Source organism: Rhinolophus sinicus, chromosome 16 (assembly GCF_057876585.1).
Source record: "Rhinolophus sinicus isolate RSI-liver-muscle chromosome 16, RSI-T2T, whole genome shotgun sequence".
In the NCBI taxonomy this organism is placed as follows: domain Eukaryota; kingdom Metazoa; phylum Chordata; class Mammalia; order Chiroptera; family Rhinolophidae; genus Rhinolophus; species Rhinolophus sinicus.
Genome location: NC_142516.1, coordinates 75,110,335 through 75,134,794, shown reverse-complemented (window position 1 = coordinate 75,134,794; position 24,460 = coordinate 75,110,335). Strand labels below are relative to the sequence as shown.

General features: G+C 40.6%; 1 protein-coding gene and 1 non-coding gene across 3 annotated transcripts in view; one reads left to right on the top strand and one right to left on the bottom strand.

The window, feature by feature from the left end:
- LOC148755042 (uncharacterized) overlaps positions 1-8,112 on the top strand; it is a 28,336-nt gene extending 20,224 nt beyond the window's left edge. The window contains exons 4-5 of one of the 2 annotated variants that reach the window (XM_088792858.1): positions 106-198; positions 4,585-7,049. In XM_088792858.1, coding sequence (XP_088648984.1) covers positions 106-198; positions 4,585-6,845 — 2,354 coding nt within the window. In that variant the 3' untranslated portion in view covers positions 6,846-7,049. Of the gene's footprint in view, positions 1-105; positions 199-4,584 lie in introns of both variants that reach the window. The other variant, XM_088792859.1, reaches the window with a different exon arrangement.
- Positions 8,113-21,448: 13,336 nt separating this feature from the next.
- On the bottom strand, positions 21,449-21,522 carry TRNAR-CCU (transfer RNA arginine (anticodon CCU)). Its single transcript has one exon. It is a non-coding gene; the product is annotated as a tRNA-Arg (tRNA).
- Between the last annotated feature and the right edge of the window lie 2,938 nt (positions 21,523-24,460).

Sequence of the window (24,460 nt, the reverse complement as noted above, 5' to 3'; positions counted from 1 at the left end):
TGAATATTGTTTCTGTGCCACTCTTAAAGCCGCATCTTCCTAAACATTTAGAATCATCAAAGCCCATGAAGTGAAACCATCTCCTAAATTATTTCCCGTTTACAGGGTATTGTTGTATAAAACCAGAAGTGATCTTCCAGTTGGAACAGGAAGACCTATTGTTAGTGGAGGACAAATTTCTAAATGGCAGTTATCCAGGTGAGTTTTAGAATACTGGTAGAAGGTATCCCTGGAAAACTAAATCCAAAATGGGATCAGTTCAACATTGGGTACCTTTGGAAGTTTAGATACGAGTAGATCCAATAAAATATGGATATGGAGGGTGTAAATTTAAAGGATACAACGTTACCTGTGTTCATCTTTTGAATTAGGCAACAGTGTATCATTTACACCTGACAAACCAAATAATGAATTTTTGTTTAACCAGTAGAAAGTTAAATATAGAGGAAGATTATAATGCTAACTAAAATGGAATGTTAAAGCATGGCAAAAGAGAGAGAAGAGATACAAGGTCTGACAGTTAAGTTCACGAACTTGCCAGCATGTGCTTACATTGGCAGCACTGTACAAACAGCTCACCAAGGTTTCATAATCTTGGTATGTCAGTGCCTCGCAACCGTGTTTGTGTCGACATGTGGTGGTGTCTTGCTGAGTGTCGTACATTGTTGTTGTTGCGTGTTTTTGTGTGCTGTCTCAAGAATGTGTGAGGTAGAATTAGAGCAATGAACAAACATTAAATTTCTTGGCAAGTTGCAAGAGGGGAAGTGAAACGAGAGACATGTTAGTCCAGGTTTATGGGGATAATACAGGAAGAAAACAGCAGCGTACAAATGGATTCAATGTTTTTCTGAGAGGCGAGAACACCTCACTGATAAAGATAAGTCAGGTTTGCCAGTCACAAACAGAACTGATGAAATCATTGCAAAAATTCATTGAATTGTGCGTCAAAATCGTTGGCTTACTGGGAGTAGCATATTAGACCAAGCAAACATCGATAGAGAAATAGTCAAGAAAATCTTAACTGAAAATCTTGGCATGAAAAAGGTGTGTGCAAAACTGGTCCTAAAGGACCTCTTGCATTGTGGCAGTGCACAAGCTGACACCGCACTGTCTCTGAGGGAGTTTTTAGCCAATAAACAAATAAGGGTATCGGAACACCCTTTCTATTCACCTTTTTCTGTACCCTGGTGACTTCTTTCTTTACCTGAAGATGAAGGAAATATGGAAAGGAAGACATTTTGATGACATTCAAGACATCAAGGGTAATATGACAGCTCTGATGGCCATTAAAGAAAGAGTTCCAAAATTGCTTTGATGGGTAGATTAGGCTCTGGCATCAGTGCATAGCTTCCCAAGGGGAGTACTTTGAAGGTCACTAGTGATATTCAACAATAAGATATGTAGCACTTTTTTAGGAGGAGTTCACGGACTTAATTGTCTGACCTTGCATATACACCACTCGTATTTCAAACAAGATACAGTGAACGACAACCGTGATTCTAGGTCAAGAGTTGGTAAGTTATGTTATTTGAGCTAAATGCAGCTAGCTATTTGTTGTTATAAATAACAGGTTTGTTGAATACATTGTTTGTGTATTGGTTATGGCTGGCTTTGTGGTACAACAAAATGGCTGAATAGTTGTGACTGATATTATATGGCCTACAATGACAAAAGCATTCACCATCGTGCCCTGTGCGTAAATGTTGATTGACCCCTGCTCTAGATATTAATAGCATATTTTATGACGTGGTAATATACATTGATATGTGTTTTTTAAGCTCTGTGCTCTGAAAACATACTATAAGCTTTCTCTGAAGAGTCAGTGGAGTAACAACGCATAATTGTATTTTGGGTTAGAAGAAAACATTTAGTTCGTAAAGCAACATAATTTAATAGAACTAGAAGTTACAGTATGAGAATAAAATACCCTATATTTAAATTAAAAATACATATAACTTTTGGAAAATCTGTTTGATCACGGGTTTATCAAAATTATGAAAGCATAAATGTGTTTGTGAACCTGTGTGTGGAGGTCTCTGGTAACTCAGTAAAACGGTTATATTAGAGTTTATTATAACAAAAGGTTGCAAATAAAATCAGCAAAGGGAAACGTCACACGGGGCAGAATCCAAGAGAGACTCAATGCAAACTTATTTTCTTCTCCCGGTGGAGTTGTATGGAAAGTGCTTAATTCTGCCAGCAGTGATGTATGACAGCACACATAAAGTATTGTCATGCAGAGAAATTTACACGAGCTTTGGTGTCCAAGGTTCTTATTGTGGGTCGGTCATGTGGGGCTGGACCACCTGTATGATTGACCTCATTTACTCAGCATGTAGCCCGTCTGGGGAGGACCTAGGCCCCAACCATAAATCCCAGTGTTAGCCTGAACTATTCATTTTGGTCCAAGCCCCCGGGTATGTAAAGACACTATTATCAGGCAGGATGTTCCACAGGCTTATACGTCATCACCCACGATTTTGTCAGAGAGCAGTCATTTCTTTGGAATGTGCAGGCTGTGAAACACCAAACCTGCTGAGATTACCGTTTACTGCACACAATTTTGGGGTATGGGTATAGCATCACGTAATGGAAAGATTGAAGTACAAGGAATTTTGAGAAAACCTAAGCAAAACAGAAGTAGTTAATTTTAAAAAAATATGTAAATGGATTAATTGGAAAACTATAATAGTATAAATTAAATAAAAGCCAAAATATGGTTCTTGGAATGAAAAGAATAAATAGAATCCATATAGTAGTTATCCTATGCTGGTAATAGTGAGAACACATTATATAAGAAGTTACAATGGAAATATACTTAGAAATACATCTGCACAAAATATGTAAATATTTGAAAATCTTTAAGCAACATGAAATTGAAGTAAATGGAGGATATACCATGTTCGTAGACTGGGATACTACTCTAAAATTCTGAATTCTTACCCATGTTGTATAAACATACTGGAAAAATGGGATGGTGTAGGATCTTTTCTAACATGTACTAAAGATATATTGTAAATCTGTTGTAACTGGTACAGAATGGTACTGGCATGGGGATAATTACAGAGCTTTGAAACAGAGTAGAGGGTCCAGAAACAAATGCATGCTCCAATGACAACTGATTCATGAACCGGATGACAGTGTAGAAAGCTGCAAAAGACATTTATATGAAAAGTGGCATTTTGTTCCAGCTTTATACCCTACCATAAAACTCAATTTGCTGTGGGTTCATACGGAAGGGATTTATGTGCATTTGTTTTGGTTTCCATGTTCTAAAAGCTGGGAAGGAACAGAGTAATGAGTGGGAGACACTTGCTCTATACATTCCTCACAAATGTGTTGTTTCTATGAAGAATTCAGATCTTGTGATCACTTTCTAACTCTGTCCTTCCACGGCGCCCTGTTTATAGCGGCTCTCTTCTTCTCCAGCAGTCAGTCCATCTATGCCCTTGTTTTATTTTTTTCCTAGGCACTCATCAGCTCTTGTTATTTCTCGAATAATATTTCAGAATCTCTACTTTTATGTCCCATTTGCAAACTTCACAGGCCTTTACTCCCTCCCATACATTGTCTCCTTCCTGTGATGGCACTAATCATGATTCCCGAGCTCACTCTCTCCTTGGATTTGATCCTACTTTTGTCTGTGCTTCACTGAATGCTTATTCACATTTCATTGGCCTGGTATAACCTTGTATCCTTAGTACCTCAGTCACAACAAGGAATAGGAATAGGCATACAATGGATATTTGAGTGAATAAGTTTTGTTTCCTAGTCTCTTTCTTCTCCTAATTTTTCTCTGAGCTCTGTCCTCTCTATCTGCTCTTTCCGTCCAGTAACTCCCTCCATACTTGTGTCCTCCATCCCCTTAATTCAGACCTTTATATCTCATCCTGATGACCTCATTTAAGGCGGCTGTACCTCATTGTTATGGTGTCTTTATTTCAAATATGACCAACTGAAGATGAAAATTTTCTCTCACATCGCAGACATCCTTATTTTGTTGAATTTGAAACATGTGATCCTAAAGTTCTCACAACTGGTAGATACCAGGTATGTTGAAAAGCGTATGGAAAGCAGAGTTAAATTTGGGAAAGTGTTAAAACTGGTGTTTTCAACATGGGTGAGCATATTAAAAACATGATACTTAGGATTGTTGGTCAGAAAACGTTTCCTTTTTGAACAACAGTAGTGAAATCTAAAGTATGAAAGCCAGAATAGAGCAATGACTCCCATTGAGGTGGAAAGATACCCTTTCCTCCCGTCACTTTTATACTTCTTCTTGGGCATTTGTGTTCCTAAGAATGACACCCAGGAGAATCAGAACTTGGGTTTTAGGATTATTTCTTTAAATATGAGGAAATTTGTTACATTATAAACTTATTTTCGTTTTGATATGTAGAATGAAAAAGGGAAACGTCCAGATGGAACATGTGGACTGATGAGTATCCTATCTTTGTAATCTGCATTTGGTAGTTTAAGAACCTGGATTTTGTTAAATATATAGTGTGGCATATAGCTATATGACTTTCTACGTTAACAATGTTGCATTTCTTAAAGAATTTTTTTTAACTTTTTCATTTTTAGAAGACTGCCAACTTTTTGAGAAGAGCCAGGAAATTCAAGACAAGTATTTATGTCAAGTTTCATTCACCACCAACAGACCATTGACTGCAGAGCAAGAGAAAATTTCAGGAAAGCCATGTAATCTGCACACAGACATTGTTCCTTCAAGAAAAATGATCTCTTTATGTGACAGTGTAGGGTATACATACTTGGATCTCTACCCGTTGGCTTCTCATAATGAGTCGGAAAAGAAGATTGATGAGTGTGATGCATCTCATTCCTATACTCGAAATGAGAGAAGAGATACTGGAGAAAAATCTTCTGATTACTATCAAAATTTGCAAACTTTCAGTTATGTGCCGGAATTTTCCTTGGGGCAGTCTTTTGGATGTAATGAACGTGGTAGTGCTTTGCATGATAAACCTGTCTTCATTACACAGAATAGTGCTTATGCAAAAGAGAGAGCTTATAAATTTGGAAGACAGCTATGTAAAGAATCAGCCCTTGTTTCTCCCAGTATTCAAACAGAGAAGAGTCCCTGTGAATTTTATGAAGATAAATATAATAAAATTGGGAACAGATTCAGGAGGGTTCCTCAACTTGAGAGAACTGGTACAAGAGAGAAAACTTTTGGTCCAAAACCACAGTTCAGCGAATACCAGAGAACTCACACTGGAGTGCAACCACTTGAGTGTGGGAAACACTTCAACTGCAATTCAACCACTAAGGTACAAAACAGGACTCACACGGTAGAGCTACTTTGTGATAATAATACACATAAGGAAACTTTCACTTCTCAGTCACCCATTGATATACAGCAGAGACCTCAAGTGAGTGAAAAACAGTTTGAGTGTAATGAATGTCAAAAATCCTATTCTAAGAGGTCAATTCTTACTTTACATCGAAGAAGTCACACAGGTGAAAACATTTCTGCATGTAATGAATGTGGGACAGCTTTCTCACGGAAATTTACCCTAGTTGTACTTCAGCCAACTCACACAGGGGAGAAACCGTATCAATGTAATGAGTGTGGAAAAGCTGTCACCTTCTTGTCACTCCTCAGAGAACATCAGAGAACTCACACAGGGGAAAAACCCTATCAATGTAATGAATGTGGTAAAAGTTATACCCAGAAGTCAAGCCTTGGAAAACATCAGCGAACTCACACAGGGGAGAAACCGTATAAATGTAATGAGTGTGGAAAAGCTTTCACCTGCATGTCATACCTCAGAGAACATCAAGGAACTCACACGGGTGAAAAACCCTATGAATGTACTGAATGTGGGAAAATTTTCAGGCGCAAAACAGACCTTGAAGTACATCAGAGAACTCACACAGGGGAGAAACCCTATCAATGTAATGAATGTGGTAAAACTTTCAACCAGAAGTCACATCTTGGAAGACATCAGAGCACTCACACAGGGGAGAAACCCTATCACTGTAATGAATGTTGGAAAGCTTTCGCCTCCTCATCTCGCCTCAGAGAACATCAGGGAATTCACAAAGGGTTGAAACCCTATCAATGTACTGAATGTGGGAAACCTTTCAGGCTGAAGTCAACTCTTACAAATCATCAGAGAATTCACACAGGGTTGAAACCCTATCAATGTTCTGAATGTGGGAAGTCTTTCTTCAGGAAATCTAATCTGAATGTACATTGGAGAACTCACACTGGGGAGAAGCCCTATGAGTGTGTTGAATGTGGAAAAGCTTTTGCATACAAAGAACAGGTTACAGAACATCAGAGAACACACACAGGAGAGAAACCTTATGAATGCAGTGAATGTGGTAAAACTTACAACAGGAAGTCATCTCTTGGAATACATCAGAGAACTCACACAGGGGAGAAACTCTATCAATGTAATGAATGTGGTAAAGCTTTCATCCAGAAGTCAGATCTTTGCAGACATCAGAGAAATCACACAGGGGAGAAACCCTATCAATGTAATGAATGTGGTGAAACTTTCAAGCATAAGATAAGTCTTGCACTACATCATAGAACTCACTCAGGGGAGAAACCCTATCAATGTAATGAATGTAGTAAAAGTTATACCCTGAAGTCAAGCCTTGGAAAACATCAGCGAACTCACACAGGAGAGAAACCGTATATATGTAATGAGTGTGGAAAAGCTTTCACCTGGGCGAGAAACCTCATAGAACATCAGAGAACTCACACAGGTGAAAAACCCTATGAATGTAGAGAATGTGGGACAACTTTCAGACATAAAACAGGCCTTGTAGTACATCAGAATACACATAGGGGAGAAACCCTATCTATGTAATGAATGTGGTAAAACTTTCAACAAGAAGTCAGCTCTTGGAATACATCAGAGAACTCACACAGGGGAGAAACCCTATTAATGTAATGAATGGTAAAACTTTCAGCCAGAAGCCAGCTCTTGGAATACATCAGAGGACTCACACAGGGGAGAAACCCTATCAATACAATGAATGTGGGAAAGCTTTGATGTATATGACAACCCTCAGAGGACATCAGAGAAGTCAGACATGGGAGAAACACTATCAATGTAATGGATGTGGTAAAACTTTCAACAGGAAGTCAACTCTTGGAATACGTCAGAGAACTTACACAGGGAAGAAACCCTTTCAATGTAATAAATGAGGTAAAGGTGTCAACCTGATGTCACATCATGGAAAACATCAGAGAATTTACGTAGGGTGAAAACATCATCAATGTAATGAATGTGGGAAAAGCAGCCAGAAGTCATGCCTTAGAAATCATGAGGGAAATCAAACGGGAGAAACGCTATCAATGTAATGAATGTGAAACAACTTTCAGGCGGAGGTCAAACCTTGTAAAACATCAGAGTACTCACAAGAGAGAAACCCTATGAATCTGGAAGTGTTTCATGTTCATGTCATATCTCAAAGGGCATGACATAATTTATGCAGGCAAAAAACTCTGTATGAATTTTGGTAAAATTTTTCTTTGGAAATCAGCCATTATAATGCATCAGAGACAGCATGCAGGGAAGAAATGTTACGAATGTAACTAATGCAGAAAAGCTGTTGTTTGCATGAATACACTTTCATCCTGTTTATCCTTGCTGTTTTTTCCTTTTATGGATGATGAGAGAGTACCACATGGAAGGAGTCAGGGTTCAAGAATTACTGTGTGGAACTGTTTCCTTCTTTGAAAGTATAACTTTTGCAAGAAAGAAAAATCTTGTTCTCTGCTGAGTTGTTATAGGTTTGGAAATGCTTGTTACTTTCCCTTCTCAGACATCCCGCAGCTATGACAAACTATGACTGTATAAAGTGACAAGTTGGTATGTATCAGAAGAGTCACATGGAGAAATCCCCGACAGTATCCTGAATGATCAGTACCTATTAACCGTAGCTCTTCTCTATTGTTAATCATGTAAATAATATGATTTGTTCGATGTTTTCTTATGATTACATTTAGATTGTGTACCTTTTGTAGCAATACAAAAGAAATATTGAGATTTTCTCGATACATCATACCAGGACACACATACTTTTACTTGGTCCCAAAAATGGTGAAATGAAATTGCATTATTTGGTTCATGTGGTGTCTTCGATATTTCTTCACAAAAAAAAGTCAGAAGTGTCTTGAGATACGTTCAAACGATACCTATATCTTTGTATTCCTCAAGCTTTCACAAATTTTAGCATTTATTTCTGATTGTCACCCAAATCAGTTTTTACCATAGTTACAAAACCATTCTACTTTCCCCAGTATTCCTCCCAGTATGTCCTCATCATGGTATGAAACAGCACGAGGACAGGGATGAGCTCACCCATGTACACTGACTGGAGGTGTTGGGAAGTCCTTGTGAATTCCATTTAGGAGTCTGTGAAAGCCCCTAGGAGACTGAGCAGTTTTCATCAGTGAAAATGACCTAAATCAATTTATCACTTAAAAAGGGAATGAGATTCCATCCTGTGCTCTGGCTCAGAAATTCTGAAGCTTGCTGCTTTGACACACCTTTCTATATGTTATATACACTAAAGGGAAGAGAGGAGTGGTGAGAAAATTGCCCAATTGAATCCAACATTTCTGCTTTCACCTCTCTTTGTGCGTCTCCCAATGAACACAGAGACATGCAGGGCCTTAGAGTTTTTGTTGATTAATGATTGGGATCATTTTTTGATTTTTTTACAAAATCTATTTGTCGACTGTTAACCTAAAAGTAAAAGACGAAAGTGAGAGTCAAGAAGCACTTATTTGAGATCCAAAAGAATAGCTATTTGTGAAGCATTGATTTAGGCAGAAACAGAAGGGTGTTGATTAGCAGGCAAGGCAAGGGCTATTGATGAGCAAGGGAAGGGGAACAATTACATGAATACAAGGAAGGAATTTATGTGCAGAAAAGCTAAAATAGTGATGGTCATTCTGAATGAATTTTAAATTTTCAGCCCATACTGCTTCTAATTTTAAAGATTATTTAAAAATTTCCACCATAGTCATCCTGTCTGCTTTCTTGTTATGCTGAAATGCTGCTTTAGGCCCAGTGCAAAGGTTCTTTTGCCCAGTTTTAACATTCCAAATGTCTGGGGAATAAGATGTGCAAGGTACTTCCTTTGGGATGGCAGCTCCAAATCCATTTTAAAGTGGCTTTGTTTCTGTTACTTTTTATATTTCTCCCCTTTGATTGAGGTCTTGCCTTGGAAGCCTCACTGATCAATCATCAGAAAGCAACACTGATCACTTATTAAAGGATTGTTGGTCTCTCATCGCTGGGAAGACCCCGTCCGCTGTGCATTCTGTCCCACATAGAAGGGAACGTGGTTTTATTTTTTCTTAGGAGCCTTAGACCGCACTTGAGCAATTGCCGCAAAACACAGGAAGTCTTTTCCATTTTGTTTCTTTAAGGGCAAACATCTTCTGAAGTTTCTTGAGGTTTTTCCTATGAAGTCTCAGAGGCGTTAGCGATCACCTGAAAACGTTGAGCGACCGTCTTCAGAGTAGTGTCGTTATAACATTGACCGATGCAAAATAAAGTTTTAGAGCAGGAAATACTCATGTAACAACAAGCAAAATAAGTCCAATTTCAAGACTAGACCTGAACCAGGAGACAATACCTGAGGGCAGTCAGCTGAAGATATTAAAGAGCCATGAGATGTCAGTGGGCGATGTATTTAATTTCTTGGCTTGCACACATATTTTATCTATTTCCTACTCTATTTCACCAGAGGTGTTTTATCCAAGTAGAACGGGAGTTATTATTAACACTAGAGCAACCCCTACCCTGTTTAGCTATATTGTGAAGAGCAATTCTGTTGTGTAATATAAGTCATGTAAGGAACTTTATAGATTTTTCCTTTTTGGCTAGTTGGTTGTAGCTCCAGCAATTACCTAGAGGTTTTTCAGACGTTCTTGATCATGTTTTTATGTATTGCAGTATGTGGCAATGGAAAAGTATTCTTCCAAATCTCATACCGTTGCTGTGCTTTGACTACGTGTGCATCCAGTTCCACGTTTTGACCTGCAAAGTCACTTAAATGATAATGCTCCCTGTTCAGCTATATTTATAGGCAGAAATTAATGGGGAAAGGAAACCTTAACATTATAGTGAGTGCTTTGCCTCTCATTATTTGTGAGAATGGAAGGAAGTAAATAAAGTAAGGAAAGAAGGAAAAATGTTGATTATGCAGGACTCGTCCGGGTCTTGGGTTGAATCCAGAGGCCAACCGAGTCAGGGCTAGTGCTGCCTGCACCGTGCAGCCAATAGACTGATGCAGGAGTTGGGTCATAGAATAAGTCTATTTTTATCATAGCCCCGGTGGTCTGAGAAGGCAGAGGATTTACACCTCTGCCTTAAGCTTTTCACTCCGGCTTGGGGTATTTTAGGGGAATATCTGGTGGTCTGCCAGAGGCTACGTGAAGGTTCTGGCGAGTCTACAAGGAGCCTTCCCTCTGGTAGTGTCATTCTCTTGTGGTGTCAAACCCAGGAACACTGATGGGAGTAGCCTGGAAAGAATGCTAGACCAGACTGTGATCAATAAGCCTATGGGTATTTATCATAAGTTTCAGGGTAATTTTCTAAAACGGGGAAGTGGGTAGGAGAGGGGACATTTGGAACTCAAGCCGTAGTGAGATGATCTATTGTTAAGCTATAGGTCAAGAAAAGGTGAGGCTGGTGTCACGGACAGGGCTGTACTATGGGGGGTGAGGGGGAGGCAACCAGGCCCTGCTTCAATTACCCTTTTATTCATTTTATTTCTATAAATTTAGTGTGGTTGTAAGGGGAGGGGACAATGACTTTTCCTGGCTGCTTCCTGTGAGTGGGCATCATCCCTGCCTATGGGCCCTAGAATTTCTTGCTAATTTATCATAGTGGGGAGAGCGATGTTTATGGCATATCAAGCAGTCAGAGAGCCTGTTGCACCTAGCTATTAGAACAATTTTATAAAGATACTAGATTCTTGTTTTCCCTAGAGGAGCCGGGGGCAGAGGAGAGCCTAAAGGCTTTTAATGGGTATCCCAGGGAGCGCACAAGTAGAGCGGCAATACCAAGCAACTCCAGTAGTTCTGTTTGAAGAGGATCTTAAGGTCTTCAGTTGGCTTACAGGAAGAGGAGAGACAGTCTTCCTTCTGTGGGCGTCCTGTGGAGATTTAAATGAAGTGGACACAACCACAACTCTCAGAAGCCCGATAACAGTTGTGGTGCTCGGGAAAGTGCAAAGGGTCCCTCCCATTCAGGAAGTGACTGGTCTGTAAGAGAACCCTGCCACTCTAGGCTTCTAATAGTATTCATTGCCCTGGCTTTCTGGGGTGACAACTATATGTATAAGAGTGGGCTTTAGGTAGATGCCATTCTCTCAAATTTCCGAAGTGTTGGCGGAACCTCTCCCTAGTTAACAACATAGGAAATAACAGATTTGAGGTGAGAATCCAAAGCCATGGGCAGCAATTAGAGCCAGGGCTTAGAAATCTTTTGAGAAAACTTCCAGAGTTCTTTTTAAGTCAGATTTGCTTGTTTTACATTTTGTGCAAGGTATAGGCCAGTGGTAAGGAACAAGCTTGAATATGAGCCCAAATTTCGGGGCTTTGTTTATCTATACAAATAGGTTTCAGAAGAATTGGGTCCAGAGTGAGCGATCAAGACAATAATTGGCTCCCATATCACTCAGGAAGTTAACAGGCTTACCTGTCACATCAAGGGTCACCTGCAGTTCTCCCCTGTCATGAGAACAGCCTCTTTCTCCTGAGGGGCTCCGTGACCCTCAGACCTGTCTCACTCATCAGCACTTGTAGGGAAGGAATTGATCCCTGCTCCCTTCAGAGTGGGACAATCCGTCTTCCACTGTCCTTTTAGTGTGCGTAGGGGCCATGGCTGTTTAGGAGGATTGGGACATTCCTTACTCTAGTGATCTGGGGTTCTACGTCCAACGCATGCTCGTTTACCTGGTGTTCTGGGGCTGCTGCTATGTCCCTGGCCTTTGCTTCTCTACTAACAGCAGCCCAAAATCTGGTCTTCCTCTGGCCTCATCTCCAGCCTCACTGTTTAAAGACATTTAAACATATTCCCTGGCTTTCTTTTACTATCTTAGCCTCTTTATCAGGGATGTAACAGTGGGGTAGAACCACTGTAATACACGAACAGGTTAGGAAAAACAATAGCCTAACTTCCGTGGGTGGGTCTATACTCTTATTGCCGAGAATGGCACCTGAACTCTGGTATTCGTAAAATACAGACGTTTGCAAAGCTATTAGCAAAACTTAGTTCTTAGATTTAGTTTTCTTGAGTAACCAAAGACCCAATTAATCAATATAAAACATAGAAATTTATTGATGATGAATATAATCTTTGATTTTTAGGCAGAAAACTTTTTTCATAATATCTGTCTAACAAACTGTGTGTTATTTAGCAGCATCAGAAAACTTTAATTTTGTGCCATTTTTTTTCAAATTTATTTATTTATATTTTAATTAGTTTCAGGTGCACAAGACAAAGCAAAACTTAGACGTTTATCATTTATGTCCCTCACACTGTGTGAACCCCCCTTCCCCCATCCACTATCCCTCTGTACGTTCCCCAAATTAATTTTCAAACCCCCATGACCATCTTGTGGTTACCGACTATTTTTCAAAACCTCTCACCTTCCCCTTATCCCCACCCCCCCGCCCCTCTAGCAACCCTCTGTTTTTCCTCCATGTTTCCAAAACTGTCTCTGATTAGTTCATTCACTTATTCTTTTCTTTAGATTCCGCATATAAGTGAGATCATATGGTATTTGTCTTTCTCTTTCTTTCTTATTTCACTTAACATAATGTTCTCTAGGTCCATCCATGTTGTTGCAAATGGTAAGATTTCTTTCTTCTTTGTGGCTGCGTAATACTCCATTGTATAAATATACCACGGTTTCTTAATCCAGTCATCTACCGATGGGCATTTCGGTTGGTTCCAGGTCTCGGCTATTGTGTATAGTGCTGCAATAAACATAGGAGTGCATAAAGATTTTTGAATTGGAGTTTTGGATTTCTCCGGATAGATACCTAGGAGTGGGATTGCTGGATCATAAGGTAGTTCCATTTTCAGATTTTTGAGATACCTCCATACTGTTTTCCATAGTGGCTGCACTAATCTGCCTTCCCACCAACAGTGCACCAGCGTTCCCTTTTCTCCACATCCACGCCAGCACTTGTTGTTTGTTGATTTATTGATGATAGCCATCCTGACTGGGGTGAGGTGGTATCTCATTGTGGTTTTTATTTGCATTTCTCTGATGGTTAGTGAGGTTGAACATTTCTTCATATGTCTGTTTGCCATCTGTGTGTCCTTTTTAGAAAAATGTCTCTTCATGTCCTCTGCCCATTTTTTAATTGGGTTGTTTGTTTTTTTGGAGTTGAGTTGAGTGAGTTTTTTTATAAATTTGTGATATTAACCCCTTATCAGATATATCATTGGCAAATATCTTTTCCCAATCAGTAGGATCCCTTTTTGTTTTATTGTTGGTTTCCTTTGCTGTGAAAAAGCTTTTCAGTTTGATGTAATCCCACATGTTTATTTTTTCTCTTACTTCCCTCGCTCGAGGGGATATATCAGTAAAAATCTTACTCCGGGTAATGTCTGTGAAGTTTCTTCCTATATTTTCTTCTAGGAATTTTATGGTTTCAGTTCTTACATTTAAATCTTTAAGCCATTTTGAATTTATTTTTGTATGTGGTGTAAGGAGGTGATCCAGCTTCATCTTTTTGCATGTGTCTGTCCAGGTTTCCCAGCACCATTTATTGAACAGACTGTCTTTACCCCACCGTACATTCTTGCTTCCATTGTCATAGATTAAATGGCCATATAGGCATGGATTTATTTCTGGACTCTCTATTCTGTTCCATTGATCTATGGGTCTGTTTTTATGCCAGTACCATGCTGTTTTGATTACTGTAGCCTTGTAGTATAATTTGAAGTCAGGTATTGTTATACCTCCCACTTTGTTCTTATTTCTCAAGATTGTTGAAGATGTCCGGGGTCTTTTGTTATCCCATATAAATTTTAGGATTATGTGTTCTATTTCTGTGAAAAATGTCGTTGGTAGTTTGATAGGAATTGCGTTGAATATATATATTGCCTTAGGCAGTATGGACATTTTAACTATATTAATTCTTCCTATCCATGAACATGGTATGTGTTTCCATCTATTTGTATCTTCTTTCATTTCTTTCTTCAGTGTCTTATAATTTTCTGAGTACAGATCTTTTACTTCTTTGGTTAAATTTATTCCCAGGTATTTTATAGTCTTTGGAGCAATTGTAAATGGAATTGCTTTTTAAATTTCTCCTTCTGATGTTCTATTATTGGTATATACAAATGCAACTGATTTCTGAATATTAATTTTGTATCCTGCTACTTTACTAAATTCATCTATCAGCTCTAATAGTTTCTTGGTGGAGTCTTTAGGGTTCTCTAAATATAGTATCATATCATCTGCATATAATGACAGTTTTACTTCCTCCTTACCGATTTGGATGCCTTTTATTTCTTTTTCTTGTCTGATTGCTGTGGCTAGAACTTCCAGCACTATGTTGAATAGAAGTGGAGAAAGTGGGCAACCTTGCCTTGTTCCTGATCTTAAGGGGAATGGTTTTAGCTTTTCCCCATTGAGTATGATGTTAGCTGTGGGTTTATCAAATATGGCCTTTATTATGTTGAGATATGATCCCTCTATTCCCACTTTCTTAAGGGTTTTTATCATGAATGGCTGCTGAATTTTATCAAATGCTTTTTCTGCGTCAATTGATATGATCATATGATTTTTATTTTTCATTTTGTTAATGTGGTGTATCACATTAATTGATTTGCGGATGTTGAACCACCCTTGCATACCAGGGATGAGTCCCACTTGATCATGGTGTATAATCTTTTTAATATATTGCTGAATTCTGTTCGCTAGTATTTTGTTGAGGATTTTTGCATCTATGTTCATTAGCGATATCAGCCTGTAGTTTTCTTTTTTTGTGGTGTCTTTGTCTGATTTTGGGATCAGGGTGATAGTGGCTTCGTAAAAAGTGTTTGGGAGTCTTCCCTCCCTCAATTTTTTGGAAGAGTTTGAGGAGAATAGGTGACAATTCTTTTTTGAACGCTCTGAAAAATTCACCTGTAAAGCCATCTGGTCCAGGGCTTTTGTTTGTTGGGAGATTGTTGATTACTGATTCAATTTCCTTGGTGGTAATCAGTCTATTCAGGTTTTCTGTCTCCTCTTGAGTTAGCCTTGGAAGGTTGTATGCATCTAGGAAATTGTCCATTTCTTCCAGGTTGTCAAATTTGTTGGCATATAGTTGCTCATAGTAATTTCTTAGGATTTTTTGTATCTCTGCGGTGTCTGTTGTCACTTCTCCTCTTTGATTACTGATTTTATTAATTTGGGTCCTCTCTCTCTTTTTTTTAATGAATCTGGCTAAAGGTTTGTCAATTTTGTTTATCTTCTCTAAGAACCAACTCTTGGATTCATTGATCTTTTGTATTGTTTTTCTGGTTTCTATTTCATTTATTTCCGCTCTGATCTTTATTATCTCCTTCCTTGTACTCCCTTTGGGCTTATTTTGTTGTTCTTTTTCCAGATCCCTTAAGTGTGAAGATAAACTGTTGATTAGTGATGTTTCTTGTTTCTTTAGGTAGGCCTGCAGTGCTATGAACTTCCCTCTTAGGACTGCTTTCGCGGCATCCCATAGATTTTGGGTCGTTGTATTTTCATTTTCGTTTGTCTCGAGATATCTTTTGATTTCTTCCTTGATCTCCTGCTTGACCCATTCATTATTTACTAACGTGTTATTCAGCCTCGATGAATTTGTGTATCTTCCAGTCTTTTTCCTGTAGTTCATTTCTAATTTCATAGCACTGTGGTCAGAGAAGACAATTGGTATGATTCCAATTTTCTTAAATTTATCCAGACTAGCTTTGTGGCCTAACATATGGTCTATCTTGGGGAATGTTCCATGTGCGCTTGAGAAGAACGTGTATTCTTCAGCATTGGGGTGGAATGCTCTGAAAATATCGGTTAAATCCAAGTGGTCCAATGTGTCATTTAAGGCTGTTGTTTCCGTATTGATTTTCTGTCTGGAAGACCTGTCCCTTGTTGTCAGAGGTGTGTTGAAGTCCCCTACTATGATAGTGTTACTGTTGATCTCCGTCTTTATGTCAGTCAATATCTGTTTTATATATTTAGGTGCTCTTATGTTGGGTGCATAGATGTTTACTAGGGTTATGTCCTCTTGTCAAATTGATCCCTTTATTATTATATAGTGTCCATCTTTGTCTTTTAATATTTTCTTCATTTTAAAGTCTATTTTGTCAGAGATAAGTATTGCAACTCCAGCTTTTTTCTCATTTCCATTTGCATGGAATATCTTACTCCAACCCTTCACTTTTAGCCTGTGTGTCTTTTGATCTGAGGTGAGTCTCTTGTATACAGCATATACAAGTGTCTTGCTTTCTTATCCATTCAGCCACCCTATGTCTCTTGATTGGAGCATTTAAACCATTTACATTTAAAGTGATTATTGATAAGTACATAGTTATTGCCATTTTTAAATTTGTGGTTAGATTGTTTTCATCTTTCTTCTATTTACAGAAGTCCTTTTAGTATTTCTTGCAATGCTGGCCTGGTGGTAATGAATTCCTTCAGCTTATTCTTTTCTGGGAAGCTCTTTATCTCCCCGTCAATTTTAAATGATAGCCTTGCTGGATAAAGCAACCTCGGTTGTAGGCCTTTGTTTTCCATCACTTTGAGTATCTCCTGCCACTCCCTCCTGGCCTTCAATGTTTCTGCAGAAAAGTCATTTGATAGTCTTATGGGAGTTCCCTTGTATGTAACCCTCTGTCTTTCTCTTGCTGCTTTTCGGATTCTCTCTTTGTCTTTAACCTTTGCCATTTTAACTATAATGTGTCTTGGAGTGGACCTGTTTGGGTTTATCCTGGTTGGAACTCTCTGCACTTCCTGGACTTGTATGTTGGTTTCCTTCATCAGGTTAGGGAAATTTTCAGACATTATTACTTCAAATATGTTCTCAATCCCTTGTTTCTTCTCTTCACCTTCTGGTATTCCTGTGATGCACATGTTGTTGCGCTTGATGTTATCCCATAGGTCTCTTAAACCATCCTCATGGTTTTTTATTCTTTTTTCTTTCTGTTGTTCTGTTTGGGTGATCTCTGCTAACTTGTCTTGTAAATCGCTGATTCGATCCTCTGCTTCATCTGACCTGCTGTTAATTCCTTCAAGTGAGTTCTTTATTTCGGTAACTGTGTTCTTTAGTTCTAACTGGTTGTTCGTTATGATTTCTACATCCTTCTTGATGTCCTCTCTAAGTTCCTTAAACATTCTTATCAGTATTCTGAACTCTATCTCTGATAGTTTGGTTACCTCTGCTTCATTTAGTTCCATTTCTGGAGGTTTCTTCTGTTCTTTTATTTGGGATATGTTTCTTTGTTTCCTCATTCTGGCTGACTCTCTGTGTTTGCTTCGATGTATTAGGTAGTTGCCCTGGAGTTCTTGGTTCTTGCTGGATTAGTATATAGTAAATGTCCTTTATATTTGACTTGCACTACTTCGTTCTTCTCCCCTGCGTGTGCTCTAAAAGTGACTCTTGTGTTGTGTATATTGTCCTGTTAAAGAAGATCCTTAATTGCTTTTTGCTTGTGAGTAGGTGGGGTTAACTCCTAGGCTGACTAGTTGTGAGACTTGACTATGCCCACGCAGGGTATTCTGCTGCGTGAGGGTTGACTGCTTAGATGTGGTTTGCCCTTTGGCCTCTATGTGCCTGTAAAGAATCCCCTCTGGGTGTGTCACTTGTAGGTCAAACCCGGTAGTACTCTGGCTTGGTCTGGAGTTGGCCGCTGGGTATGTTGAATCTTGTGCCTCTTAAGCTGGGCACTGGTAGGGCAATTTCAGAACAAAGCAAATCACCAAGCACAACAACAACAACAAGGAAAAAGTCAAATACATTCACATGTAAAAAAGCAATGGACAACCCCCACTCGACACAGGCAAAGATGTCAAAAAAATATAAAGACAAATCAAAACAGAACAAAAAAAACCCAGCGCCAGTTGTGGCTTAAGCCCACCACGTAATTTCCAGGTTGTTCTCTGCTGTAGCACAGAGTCCCCACTCAACACAGGCAAAGATGTCAAAAATATAAAGACAAATCAAAACAGAACAAAAAAAAAACAAAACAGCGCCACTTGTGGCTTAAGCCCACCAAGTAATCTCCAGGTTGTTCTCTGCTGTAGCACAGAGTCCCCTGCGTATTGTGCAGGTAGAGCCTGTCACCTGGTGCCCAGAGTGACGCTGGGGCTGCAGCTTTAGATGCGTGGGGCTGAGGGGTCTGGACAGTAGGTTTTACAAAGCCAGTGCAGTTTCTGCCCTTGCCTGCACATATGCACACCGAGAATAGCACCACCAGCCCTGTGTCCAGTTCTCCTGAGTCTTAGGGCACCTCTTCCCTGTGTGTGTGTGTGTGTGTGGCGGGCAGGGGATTCCTCAGCTGCTGAAAGCTGAGAGCTGCATCTGCCACTTACTGCTGATCCCTGGGAGTGCCTCCGCCGATGTAATTGCCCCGCCCCAGGCAGGCCAGAAAGGGTGGGGGCTGGGGATGGAAAGAGGGGTCTTCTCTTTCCCAGTCCAGCTGTGTCACACCCCACCCGCAGGCCACAAACGGTGGTGTCTGGGGATGGATGAGTCTCCTGTCTCCTAGGCCAGGGCAAACCACACTCTTCTCAGCCTCTTCCCTGGGCCAGAGCCTGCGGCCAGTCTTCCCATAGCCCAAACCCCAAGGCTCCTCTGTAATCTGACATTGCTCTTCAGATCAGGAGCCAGTTCAAGTCTCTGGAAGGTTGGGGGTAGGATTGGAAGAGCGGGGGGAAGGGCCCAGGTATGGAGTTTGTGTCCTTTGTCCCGCTGAGGTTAATTGCCTCAAATGCTAGATATCCTGCCTCTGCGGGGGGGAGAGGTCTGCTGTGGGACGCAGAGTAGAGTCCGCTACCTGGCTTTTGTGTTCTCTCTTTTGTCCTGGGAACCCCTGCGTCTCTGCAGCTGGGGATGTGGTTGCCCCACCCTAGGCTGGCCAGAAAGGGTGGGGGCTGGGGATGGAAGGAGGGGTCTTCTCTTTCCCAGCCCCGCTGTCTTAACACTCTTCCCGCAGGCCAGAAAAGGTGGTGGCTGGGGACGGAAGATTCCCCCCTCTCCCTGCCCAGCTCCTAGCCTCCTCCCTGGGCCAGAGCCGCCCACCTGTCTTCCCGGAGCCCGGGCTCCAAGGCTCCTCTGTAATCTGCCGCTGCTCCTTAGTGCAGGGGCTAGATCAAGTCTCTAGAAAGGCGGGGGTAGTGTCGGAAGAGCGGGGGGAGGAGCCCAGGTATGGAGTTTGTGTCCTTTGTCCGGCCTAAGACTTATTGGAGATAGCTGGAGTTATTGCCTCAATTGCTGGATACGCTGCCCCTGCAGCGGAGAGGTCCGGCTGTGGGACGCAGGGCAAAACGCCCACCTCCTGGCTTCCGGGCTCTCCTCCGTCCTGGAATATCCTGCATATCTGTAGCCGTGGGTGTGGGCTGGAATTTCACAGGCACAGGTGCGGAGCAGATTTCCACAACCCAAGGGTGGGGGCCGAATTTCTACCGCCACAGGTGTGGACCGCGATTCCACCCGCGTCCCCACCGCCGCCGCAGGTGCGGCGTGTCTCCGCTCCGCTCCCTTCCTTCTTCCCCTGCTCGCTCAATTTTTCCCCACCTGCAAGAAATCCCTGCGCGAGTCTCTTCGCTGTTCTGCGTGATGAGCAGAGAGTCCTTTGATGGGTTATAAGCTTCCCGTTTCTGATAAGATCGGACGGAGAACTCAAAAAGTGCATCCCACTGCCGCCATTCCTATGACGTCCAATTTTGTGCCATTTTACTTTTGATATATAAATTTAGTTAATTAATCACATTTAGCTAAACCCTATAAAATTCTCTTAAGGTTTGTTTTTTTTCCACAAATCTACAACTTCTTTAATTTGTCTCTTCTCACTCATTCATAAATAACCATCCTTAAGACAAACTACTTTCTTACACTTCCTTCAAAAGTATGTTCCCATGCCTTATACCTTCCCTGAAGACATTCATCATGTCTTTTCACATTAATTAGAATCCATAACCTTCAGAACTTTATGCTGACAATTAAAGCAAGAAATTAGCATTTCCACTGGCAAATCCAGGAACATAATTTGCAACCTTCAAAAGCATAGGCTTTTGTAATAATATACTAGACATATGTATTGACGGATATCAATCTGCCTTTTAGGTTTCCTGTGACAAGAATCCAAAAATAGATGAACTCAGAGCGATCTAATAAGCAACAGTTTAGCATTTCATTATGTTGAAATACCTAGAGATTCAACAATCTTTATCATTTAAATGGCTTAGTAAAATTAAAATCTTAATGTTACGAACATATGCTGACAAACCATGTTCACCCATGCACACAACATAATTATTACTGAAAAATTTTATCTAAAACCTTATTTCAGTTAATATATATATTTTATGATTTTATTGCGGAAGGGGAATGGGACTTTATTGGGGAACAGTGTGTACTTCCAGCAGTTTTTTCCAAGTCAAGTTGCTGTCCTTCAGTCTTAGTTGTGGAGGACACAGCTCAGCTCCAGGTCCAGTTGCCATTGCTTATTGCAGGGGCTGCAGCCCACCATCCCTTGTCGGGAGACGAACCGGCAACCTCGTGGTCGAGAGGGCATTCCAACTGAGCCATCTGGGAGCTCAGCGGCAGCTCAGCTCAAGGTGCTGTATTCAATCTTAGTTGCATGGGGCACTGCCCACCATCCCTTTCGGGACTCGAGGAGCTGAACCGGCAACCATGTGGATGAGAGCCCACTGGCCTATGTGGGAATCGAAACGGCAGCCTTCAGAGTTAGGAGTGCAGAGCTCTAACCGCCTGAGCCACCGGGTGGCCCTCAGTTAACATTTAATTAGTTTTTTCCCCCCTTTCTTCTGTCTTCTCCCCCACTCTTGTTGAAGCCGTTGTTTCTCAGTCTACTTGTGTAGGACACAGCTTCCTGGCCCATGCTGGTATTGTGTGCCTCGTGCTTCCCCCTGGCTGAGGCAGTCGGTCGCCAGTCGTTGTTTGGCCTCTCACAGCAGATCACGGTAGCACACAGCAGCTCACGATGGCTGCCGATCACTCAGGCTGGCTGCCGACCACTCACGTTACCTACCGGCCACTCATAGCAGCACAGGGTAGCCCACGGCACCACACAGAAACTCATGCTGGCCACCAGCCGCTCCTGGCGGCACACAGCAGCCTGCAGCAGCACAAGGCACCTCTCAGGCAGCTCACGCCAACCTCCGGCTGCTCACGGCAGCCCAGCTCCAGGGAGGGCTGTTGTTCCCAATCTTAGCTGTAGAGGGCACAGCTCTCTGGCCCATGTGGGAATTGAACCCACGACCTCCACGTTAGGAGCATGGCGATCCAACCACCTGAGCCACCAGGCCGGCCCTTTGTATTCTGTGTGTGCTTTTTTGTTTGTTTTTTCCAGGATCCATCAGCTCGAAGTCAGGTCATTGTCCATCAATTTAGTTTTGGAGGGCACAGTCCACCATCCCATGTAGGAATTGAACTGGCAACCTTGGTGTTGAGAGCTCACACTCTAGGCAAGTGAGCCTCGTGGCTGCCCCTAATTAGTTCTTCATGTCATGGCATTTCAATGTTAATTATTACTCAAGCTATTTTCTTGACAAATTTTGTAACAGAGATACCATGAATTTACTTTTGCAAGCCAGGTAAAACAAAAGATACCATATTTAATGGTAATAACCTTAAAACACATGTATTTAACCAAAAGTTAAACCAGCTTAGTTTGGAATATTTTCTTAGATTGTGTGATTCTGACAAGTACTTGGATTAACTTTTTATTATTTAAATTATATATAAGAGCTTAATCTTTTTTCAATTTAATCCCATCAAATATAATTTGGTAATACCATCCCAAGGAAAGATGTTATATATAAAATATAGACAAACACAAATATCAGAGAGCATAAACATACCATGTTTCCCTGAAAATAAGACCGGGCCAGACAATCACCTCTAATGCGTCTTTTGGAGCAAAAATTAATATAAGACCTAGCCTTATTTTTCCATACTGTATGACCTGTTCTTTAATGCAATACAATGTAATATAATATATAAAAAATACAGGGTCTTATATTAATTTTTGCTCCAAAAGATGCATTAGAGCTCATGGTCTGCCTACGTTTTATTTTCGAGGAAACACGGTATCAAGAGACCTATTAACAATTGCAGAGAGGTCCTAGCTCTTACGATTTCAAAAAGGGCGGAACAAGGGGTGGCGTCCTACTTGTGACATCAGCTGCTTGTTCTTTTTGAAATGCCTTTTTTCTTCAGTTACATCAGCCTTAGGCATTCCTATTTCCCCGAAAATAAGACCTAAACGGAAAATCAGCCATAACATGATTTTTCAGGATGCTCGTAATATAAGGCCTACCCCCAAAATTAGCTCCAGGTAAGATCGGCAGCCAAATGGACGCCTTTAGTACTTCCGTTGCAACACATCATGGACGTATTGAATTCTAAAATAATATATAAATACAAATAAAGATTATTGACGTTAATACTTAAAGTAAATGATAATATAAATTATAAGTATTTATAAATACCCAAGTGGGCATCTTGGAATGAGAGGTAAACGCCTATGAAAACAGATGAACTCGAGACTTATTGTCAAATGACCAATCGGAGTACAGACACAATGAACGAATTACATGCGCACTTGATAATGAACAGACGTGGTTGTGTCTAATATGAATCTTCATAATTCAGTATGTCATATGTTGTAACGGATGTACTTAATGCACTCGTGTGAAATAAAGAAACGATTTCTGAATTTTGGTCCCTGCAATTTTTCATTGCTTTTGTGTGGAGCATCATTCTTAACTGTCATCATTTTTGTTCCCACTCCTGTCTTGTAAGTCTCCAACTAACACTTGATTTATTGGTGGATATAAAGGGAATATTTAGACCCCCAGACAAGATGAGTGCAAAAAGAAAGCTAGTCCATCAAGTACATGAAAGGAATCGTGGAGTATTCCCAGGGCAAGAATCTTATAGCTGTGTGCAAAGAGAAGTTGGATATCTGAATGGTGTGAAAATGGTGAGCAGAGTATGATAACCTCAGTCAACAGGTGGAGGAGGGAAATGCTAAGAAGCCCAAGTGTCGATCAGGTCGGCAACCATTATTTCCTGAGTTGGAAGACATCATCTGTGAATGGATTGCTGACAGAACAGAGGCTTTGGTTGTGCCCAGGGGTGATACTCAAGCATTTGCCCTTGCCATGGCACCAGAGTTAGAAATATCCCCAGAAGAATTCAAAGCATCACAACACAGGCTGGATGGCTTCCTTCAGCAATATGAACTGTCTCTAAGAAGATTGACAACACTGTTCAAGCTGGAAGACAGTGAAGTTATTAAATGTGTTTCAGGCGTTTATGTTCTTGAAGCCGAAAAATTTTGGTGCACACAAGCAGTTACAAGGAAGTGGGTCGACTTAATGCTGTCACTTGTTTTGTGAGGGGGCCAAAGAGGTCTGCTAGTGTGGTATTCAGCCAGCACTTACTGCGCTAAAGACATGAAGAACTTCCTTGCAGAGAGAAGAATAGATGAAATAATGATTCCCGCAGGAATGACTGCTTATCTCCAGACACTTGATATCGCAATACGCAAGCCAATCAAGGACTATTTGCGCATGGAAATCAATGACTACATTGAAAATAGAATGGAGAGAAACCAGTGTGGAAACATTGTGAAACCTAGTCTGCAATAGGTCGTGACTGGCGTGAAGAATTCATGGGATAAAATCACTGACAGCTGTGTTGCCAATGCACTATGAGCAGGCTACATGGACAAGAAGTGCTCATTTAAGATCTCTTTTGTTGGACATGAGAGGGTGAGGTCAAGGTTCTATAGGAAATGGAGTTGCAAGAAATTCAGGAGTAATTTTGGGTTTGGAGAGTTATGACGATGTTCCATAAAATGAAGACATGGCTGTATTTGAATAAATGTAGATTTCTGTACACAAATAAATGAATAAATGTAGATTGTTGTGCATGAATAAATGTAGATTGTTGTACCTGAAAAAATAAGACATCCCCTGAAAATAAGCCCTAATGCATCTTTTGGAGCAAAAATTAATATAAGACCCAGTTTTATTTTCGGGGCAATACGGTAAGTGGATTTGGAGATGGATAGATTCCCCTTTTCTCTGAACTACCAGTTTAGTTCCCTTCTTTTCAGAGTCTGTCATACAGGCTTGTACGTAAGAAATTTCATCCTATTTTCCAGACCTCTAACAGAACAATTCCAGTTGCAAAATAGTATAATAATCTAAGGATCTATTGAGCAGCCAGCGCCTG